General features: G+C 40.1%; 1 protein-coding gene across 1 annotated transcript in view; it reads right to left on the minus strand.

Annotated features, from left to right (window-relative positions):
• The window catches only part of prdm6 (PR domain containing 6), a 69,804-nt gene extending 65,290 nt beyond the window's left edge, over nucleotides 1–4,514 (minus strand). The window contains exons 1-2 of the mRNA XM_055039453.1: nucleotides 4,456–4,514; nucleotides 3,084–3,691 (exon numbers count right to left, since the gene is read on the minus strand). Of these exons, the coding sequence (XP_054895428.1) occupies nucleotides 3,084–3,684 (601 nt within the window). The 5' untranslated portion in view covers nucleotides 3,685–3,691; nucleotides 4,456–4,514. The remainder of the gene's footprint in view (nucleotides 1–3,083; nucleotides 3,692–4,455) is intronic.
• Nucleotides 4,515–8,899: the final 4,385 nt, after the last annotated feature.

Genomic DNA, 8,899 nt, shown 5'->3' on the forward strand with positions numbered 1-8,899 from the left:
ACAGTTTTGTGTCTTTGTGTTGCTTTTGCTTCAGTTGCCTCTGTGTCTTTAGGCCTTGTGTGTTTGTCGTAAATCAGATTTTATTCAAAGTTTCAAACTGAGCCACTGAAAATGTTCCGTTTTCAGTCTAAATATAAATGTCGATGTCAGTTTGTCCTCTAAATGAAGCTGGAGCAAAATGTGTGACTGACCCTTTAATGTTAAAATTAAAGCTAATCAAGTTTTTCTTTAAGTTTAAAACTCAGAGGTTCACTGAACTCACTGCATTTTGGAACAAAGTTCTTCTCCTGAAGAAATTTATTCATTTCTCTGCTTTTCAATAAAACTTCTGAAAATTTTGAATGTTAAAGAAAAAATAAAGAAAAAATCCAAAATGAAAAAATGAAAACGTAACTCAATTTTTAAATTAATTTCAAACTGATGTCCTGCTGCATGCTTCAGGAATTATCTTATAATAATTTAATATTTATTCTCTATGAAACAAAACTAAACAGTTTGAACCTTTAAATCTGATCGTTTTATGAATTCAAATAAAACAATTTGAAACTAATCACTGCAGACATAAACAGAAATTATTAATTTAAAGACTAAAAATGACCTGAATTAATTCTGATTATTATTATTATTATTGGTTTAATTGTTACTGGAGGTCAGACAGTGACATGTGAGTGTGTGACTTTATCTACACCTCCCCCCTCCACACACACACACACACACACACACACACACACACACACACACACACACACCCCAGAGACCTGCATACGGCCGTGTTGGGATGATAAATAGCGGGCCGGCAGGCCGGTGGATCGATCTTCCTCCCCTCTGCTCCTCTTCCTCCCCTCTCTCCTCCACAAACACAAAACTATATACAGCAATTAATTCCTGCTTGTCCCTCCATCCCTCATCGGGCTGCCGGAGCGTATTGACTCAGATTACTGCTGATGGTCCGTTTTATCACCGCGGGATGAACAACGAGGGGCGGCGGGGCTTTTAGGCCGCAGACAGCCGGGAGGAAGAGGAGGAGGAGGAGGATGAAGGAGATGATCTGAAGATGTTGGAGGTTTTTGATCCAGAAGATCAGAGTCAACGCTTCCAGCATCCAGCTTCCAGCTTCCAGCTTCCAGTTTCCAGTTTCCAGCATCCAGTTTCCAGCTTCCAGTCTTCCAGAAGGTTTTCTCTCCACATCAGAATAAATCAGCAGCTCCATTGATAAAGTGGCAAAAAGGATCAGAAAATGAAAACTGGAAAAATAACCGAATAATAAAGTCTGTTTTAGAGAGAGACGTTTTTATTCAATTAAAACATTTAAATTATTATTACTATTATTATTATTATTATTATTATTATTATTATTATTATTATTATTATTATTATTATTATTATTATTATTCAGTAAAATAATATCCTTTTAATGGAACTAGAATCAATTTCTGCTCTGAGAGCAAAACAGTTAAAAGTTTAACAGATTAAACTTAATATTAAAATATTTATTAGTTATTTTCTGTGGCTTAGAAACTCCATCAGCCAGGAGCAGGAGGAATCATGGCGCTTCGATTAATTATTACTTCCTTAATAATAATATTTAAAATATTTGATCATAGGAAGAAATCGTTTATTTCCCTGCAGGCCTGTAGATATGTTATGAATCAGCATTTCTCTGATTGTTGCATAAATACATAAATCTGATTCAACATGGACACAAATTAATTTGAAATATTTGCAAAATAATTAAGAATGTAAAAAATTTACAGTTAAATTAATATTAAATTTTATTTATTCTAACAGAAACTTAAGTTTATGCAGAAAAAATAGCAAACATCTACATTTTACAGTTATTCACAATATTGGAACCAAATGCTCAAATATTTTTTTAAACGTTTATTATTTATTATCTGAATCCTCTGTGACTTTCTATTATTATTATTATTATTATTATTATTATTATTATTATTATTTATTATTATTATTATTATTATTATTATTATCCTCGCGCTCTGACAGGAACTTCTGCCTCTCATTTTAGGAAAATCATCAAATATAAATGATTAAGTTTTGTGGAAACAGAACAATTCATGGGAAATGAACCGATCCCACGGGGCGCGTGACACGCGCCTTTAAATTGATCCCGCACGCGCCGCTTCAAAGAGCCGCTTGGCGCGCGCTGTGACGGAAGAGCGCGCGCGCGCTGAGCGGCCCACGCCGTGCGCAAGAGGAGAGTCCAGGTCGCGTGCGCGTGGAAGTGTGCGTGGTTTTCACGCATGAAGGGACTCTGTCAATGTCCGTGCACGCGCACGAACGCGCGCATCCACAGGAGGTAAAGACTGAAGAAAAGATAAAAGTCCGTCACGATTATTGTTAATAAATTATGATAAACTGGGAAAATGAGAAAAATAGACACTGATAAATGTTTTTTTCTCTTCAGATGAGCGAAAATAATTTAACTTGTTTATTTGATTTCGACAAAATTATAATCAGAAACAGAAAACCGGCAGAAAAAAAAAGTAATTTAAAAGACAATCTGCAGGTTCAGAGCCTGCTGGGCTGCTGGCCTTTGACCTCTGACCCTCCACACCCCATCCTCCCTCCTGCTGCTGCTGTCCAAAAGCCTCATTTCAAATTCAAGGTTTCCGTTATTTTTCACCTGATTCTGGTTTTAGCCAAAGAAAATGGAAAATGTCAGATTTTGTTCAGAAACAATATGACAGAAAAAATAAAGTTTTAAATGAAAAACTATAAAGGCTATATATATATGTATATATATATGTATATAAACACTGTGATCTGCCATGATGCTGATTGAAACATAAGTTTAATATTTTTAAACAATTAAATCAACTCACACCAGAAATATGCAAAATTATTTGAATGTATAAAAACTTTAGTTTTTTATGCTGCTGGATGTTTTCATGTCCAGATCAAAGGAGATCTGAAGGTTAAAGGTCACAGACTGATGGGTGGATGTCTGCAGAGCGCGGAAACATCTGTGTGTGTGTGTGTGTGTGTGTGTGTGTGTGTGTGTGTGTGTGTGTGTGTGTGTGTGTGTGTGTGTGTGTGTGTGTGTGTGTGTGTGTGTGACCTACGGTTGTTGAGCTCCCCGGTGTGGTTGCTCAGCGGGATGATCTCCATCCTCTGCTGGCCGTACAGGTAGTAGTCCAGCTCCTCGGAGGTCAGCTTGCATCGCCCCCCCGCAGCCTTCCCGCACTCCTCCGCACCGCCGCCGCCGCTCTTCACGCTGGACGACACCACCCCGACCGCCGCGCACCGCTGCTCCTTGGCCGGGTTGTGGCCCTGCTGGTTGTCCGGGGGGACCACCACCACCAGGTCCGCCGCGGCCCCCGGCGCCGGGGCCAGCGCCTGCCCGAAGAGCGCGATCTGCTGCGGGACGGGCAGCTGAGCGAGGCCTGCGGGGGCGGAGATGGAGGAGGAGGAGGAGGAGGAAGGAGCTGCGGAGGAGGAGGAAGTGGAGGAAGATGAGGAAGAGGACGTGCAGGCCAGGAGGTGCGCGTGCAGGCGGGACGGGCGCAGGGCGTCCACGGCGATGGAGAGGCGGTCTGGCGGCGGCGGCGGCGGGGCCAGCGGAGCCTTGAGCTGGGCCTGCGGGAACAGCTGCTGCCAGTGCTGCAGGTAGGACGGGTCCACCTTAAGGAAGGCCGAACCGCTGGGGTCACCCGGCTTCAGCATGGCGGCACTGCGGGGGTCAAAGGGCATCATTAAACACAGAGGACAGAACCAATCAGATTCATTCAGAACAGGACAAACAGAAAGAACCGGTTCTCTGCCGTCACTGCGACTTCAGTTCACTTTGAACTGAGATACATTTAGTCTGATCGGGTTTTTCTTCAGGACAATTATAAAAAAATAATTGTATATAAATGTATATGAATCAATACATTTTCCCCACAAATGAATCAGTGATTTAGTTTGAATTTAGAAAAACATTTAAGATTTTCTAAATTCATCCTGCAAAACAGATAAAACATGAACATTTTCCTTTTATGCTTCAGACTAGAAAAAAAAACATTTATCCATGTAATTACCAGATTCAGTTCAGTTTTGGTTCAAGTTTCTTGTTTTTCTTTAACTGTTCATTGGATCATTGCTTCGCGCGCTGCGCGCTTTTATTTCAAGCAAACAGAAACAAACATGAGCTCCACAGATTGATTTCTATTGGTAAAAAGTGTCAGGAAATCCATGCGATCTCTGCGATGCTTATTAGCAAATTAAAATAAATCTAATTATTTAAAACAGAAGAAATAATAATAAATATTGCGCAGCTTTTAAACGTTTCTGAAGATTTGCAGTTTAATAATTTACTTTTATAATTTGTTGATTCTTTGAATAAAATCTTCAGCCTGTTGAAGTTTCATTAATTTAACTCAACAGCAAATCTTGGTTTCCGCTGCAGTTTTGTTTTATTTTACGCGCATAAAAGCAGAAACAGTAAAAGCTCACCTGCTCAGTCTGAAGTGGTTCAGCAGCCTGCTGGAGAACGTTTCATCTGAACAGATGAACTGAAGATCCGTTTGGGTCCAGCGGAGACCAGCGGTGCGCCGCTCCGAGCGCGTCCCGGCAGAGGCAGCTGTCGGCCGGTGAAGGCGCGGGGATCTCCGCGGATCTTCCGGTTTATTCCGGGTTTGTTTTAAAGGCGGAAGTTGTTTAAAAAGCTCGGATCGGTTCCGAACCGCCCGGGTGCTGATGTCCAGTCAGCGGGGAGCTTCTCTCCACCTCCGGGCTGCAGAGAACCAGCCGGGACAGTCCGCTGCGTCCAGCGCGTCTCCGCAGCCAAAACTGCTCGACCCGCTCCTCCTCTCTCTCTCTCTTTCTCTCTCTGCCTCTCTCTCCTTCTCTCTCTCTCTCTAAAACACGTTGTTTCTCTCAGCCTCCTTTTTTTTAAACTCACATTTTTCTCACTCCTCTTTTTCTCCATCCACATTTTCCCAAAAACTCCCACAGCTTGGACTTCCTCATCGCCCCTGTGTTTTTTCTTTTCTTCATGTCAGTTCATTCAAAGAATCTTCCATGTAAACACATAATTGGGTCGGAACCGGTTGGACTCCAACTGTCTCTGTTTCAGCAGTAATAGATATGTAATATATGGTCTTAAATTGCCTTTTTCACCCAAACATCAAAGTTTGTCTCAAGAGTTTTGTCCAGATTTTCAGGATTTCAGATGTTCAGAGCTGATCCTTAAATTTTCCTTATGCAGGAAAAAAAGAAAATCTGAAACTTCTTACCAGAAAACGCGCATTAACCTCGGACTGCATCACCAGTAGGTGGCGCTATTGGCCACTTTTCAGACAATATTTAGCAAAACCGGAAAAACTGATTGATTTTCTTTGCTGTTCATATTTAGTCGGCAGGAATTAAAATGAGAAATAACGAGAATCATTATGCAGTACCACTATCGACCAACAGGAGACGACTCAATGACGTCACTGCCCCATCTCAGGTTTGATCAAGAAGAAACTCATCACTAGTTTTTCCAAAGTGTCAAAGTCAAACTGAGACAAACATGAATTCACTGATGAATCTTCAGTAAAAGTGTAAATTATGACAGAATGATGAGATTATGGAAGATGGAAGAGAAAGAAAATAACATCCTAAAGAACGAGTGAGGAGTTCTGACCTCTGGAGACATCAGGATGGATGGATGGATGGATGGATGGATGACTCACTCCATCCATCCAGTGGGGAAAGAACTTGTTCATCATTATGAACCAGTTCATTCTGAACCAGTTCAATGTGAATCAGTTCATTGTGAACCAGTTCATTGTGAACCAGTTCATTGTGAACCAGTTCATTGTGAACCAGTTCATTGTGAACCAGTTCATTGTGAACCAGTTCATCTGAGGAACTCCTCGTCTGCCTGACTCTTTCTAAGGTTTCTGGTTTTTGCTCCTTTTCTGGTTTTTCTCCTGCTGTTCTCTGCTGGACCTGCTCTCTGTTAAAATGAAGATTAGCGCTGTTACAACATTGGCTATCGCCTCCTGTGGTTGGTGGCCGTCCTGTTGTGGTCTCACCTCACGAGATCCAGGCACGTCTTTCACTTTCACTCGGCCTGCGTGTGTGTGTGTGTGTGTGTGTGTAGATAAGACGGATTACAGCCCAGTTCATTGTATTTAGGGTCTGACTTGTTATCCAACAGCCTGAATTTTCCCACCCGTCGCCTCTCACACACACACACACACACACACACACACACACACACACACACACACACACACACACTCCCAACGGGTGTGTGTGTCCATCAGCTATTGTAAGTTTCTATGGATAATAACATCAGCTGTGTTATTATTGTTATGACTGGCGTTGGCCTGACAGGCCCCATTCGTCATCCCAGAGTCCTCTGCAGGATTGATAACGAACAAAAACACAAACATAAGCGTCTGAAAATGAACTCCTGTCGGTTTAAAGACACTTTTTCAGCTCAGAGGAATGCGCCGCTGCCACGGGTTGGAAGTTCAAATCCCTCTGCTGGCTGCTCCTCATCAACTGTTTTTATTTTATTTCACCTCTCAGCTCCAAGCATCTTCTGTGAATCATCCAGAGAAAAGTCACAAAACACACATATGGACTCATAATCTGAAAAATGAATCATTCCTTATTCGCTCCGTGCTAAAATAGCTTCAAAGTCAGATTTGTGTCATGGCTCTTAAAGAAGTTTGATGCAAAATAACTGAATCTACATGAATAAAACCACCGGCTGACAGCAGAATCCCCACTGTGTGTATTTAGACAGGCTGGAAAGTTTCATTTAGGTTTTACATGATCAGAGCAGCAAACTGAGTTATTCCAGCCACACGATAAGAAAACATCAAGGTACTTCGAACAAACTTTTAAAATAACATTAATTGATAATTCACTACAAATTCATCAGATTTCCTTCCATCTCCAGCCAAAAACCACCTTAAACAGAAAATGTCATGATCATATCAGCAGAAAAACACTTTGAACTGAGAATCTTCATTTGAATTTCCAACCTTTTCTAATGCGAAGCTTAAAAATAGTCATAGAAACAGGGATTCATATTTCTTTAGTGTTTAATACATTTATTGAAATGTTTATGTTACAGAAATGACCAATGAGAAAACGGTAATAATTAAACTGATGAAAACTCTGCCCACAGTGACGAACAGACCTGACCTCACTGCCATGATGAGAAAGAGACTGAAATGATGTTTGCTGCTCAACGACACCAGAAAACTAAAACCATCTATTCCTGAACCTGCGACGAATGTTGATTTAAAACACAAAAAGATTTCCAAGTCTGGTAAAAACTTATTTCTTGAGTGTCTCATTATTCAGCTGATATTCTCCAGTTTTAAATTTGACATCTTTCTTTGGGGGTAGCAGAGTGTAGGAGGGTGGAATGGAAAAGCATGCCACACTATTCAGATAGGAAATTGTTTTCCTTCCACTTTAAACCAGGCTGAAGTTACTTTGTCTTGGTTCATATCATAAAACATGAAGCAGTAAAGTTTGAGTCAGATGAATTTATATTCACAGTTCTGTGATGGAAAATGATGAACTTCCCAAAGTTTCCCAGTTTAGAGTTTGCTTAATGAGAAACTTTGGTGAGTGTTTTTAACTCCATGTTTGCTGAGTTTTTCCAGGAAGTGAAAAGTTCAGATTCTGATGAACAAACAACCTGGAGACAAAGTCTGGACGTCCCATCATCCATCTGTCTGACGTTTGGTTTCATTTGACCGATAAGTTTCATCTCTTAATAACCGCACTGCTCACTTTCACTGTAAATACAAACACACCTGGCTGTAAGATGTTGTAAATACTTTTCTGGTTTTATTTGAGTGTTTTATTAAAGTGTAAAGGGATTTTTTTTTAAATATTAAAGCTGGAGCTTCAGATAAAAACACAGTAATCTGTTTTCTGTTGGATTATCATTTTTTTCTCCGTCTTCATCATCATTTTTAGTTCAAATCATAATTTCTCTCCATGCGGTCGCTGGGGAGACGGAAAACAGAGAAGAAACGGAGAGAAAAGGGAGAAAAGCAGAGCAGGAGCAGAATTAGGTGTTTTCATCCATTGATTAATGGCTTTCTAAAGCAAAGCACATCGAAAGGCGCCGGCCGATCAATAAATTAACTGCCCAAATTCATCATTTTCTACAACAAAAGCTAATTATTTAGACGGCTGCAGGAAAGACAGAAAAAAAACAACGCATTATTAACAAGAGTTTATTTAGCAGAGCTTTGTATTCCTGTGTGTGAGGAGACTGCAGATTCAACAGCAGCCATGAAGAAATGCAACTTTCCTTAAAGAAGGAGAAACGGTTTCCAGCCAGGATCAGTAATTAAAACGATGCAGAAACAAAAAACTGAAACACCTGCACATTCATCATAATAAAAACTGAATTAATAATTAAAGTTTTCCTCAGCTTGCAGCCACACTGACCTCATTCAAAGACGTTCCTACATCATAAAACATTCTGGCTGAAAAAACCTGCAGAAAATCAACTTCTACCATTTTACTTCTCCATGTAATGATCAGATTTTAATTCAAACACTTATGTTCATTTCTATAAGACACATTTTAAAACTATGCAATTAAATCACTGAGTTAAAGCCTCTAGCAGCAAGATTTCAAATACAGAAACTGTTCCATCTTTATTTAAAAACCTAAAGTGCTGCACAGCAAGTGAAACAAGACAAAATAAAAATGAAACAGAATCTGACATAACCATCAGACGACTTAGTGGATATAAACGGGACTTTTATTCCACTCACTCTGAGACAAGCAGCACCAGTTGAATCAGGTCAACCTCTTTCACCAAGGGAAATATTTATGCTTTCACTTTGTTACATATTTTTATGTGATTGTTATTTTTGTAGAAATCAATTTTGCTTTTGATTTTAAAGTTTTTATTCCTTTTTTG

The sequence above is a fragment of the Poeciliopsis prolifica genome, unplaced genomic scaffold (genome assembly GCF_027474105.1).
Source record: "Poeciliopsis prolifica strain line A6 unplaced genomic scaffold, Auburn_PproV2 SCAFFOLD014, whole genome shotgun sequence".
NCBI lineage: Eukaryota > Metazoa > Chordata > Actinopteri > Cyprinodontiformes > Poeciliidae > Poeciliopsis > Poeciliopsis prolifica.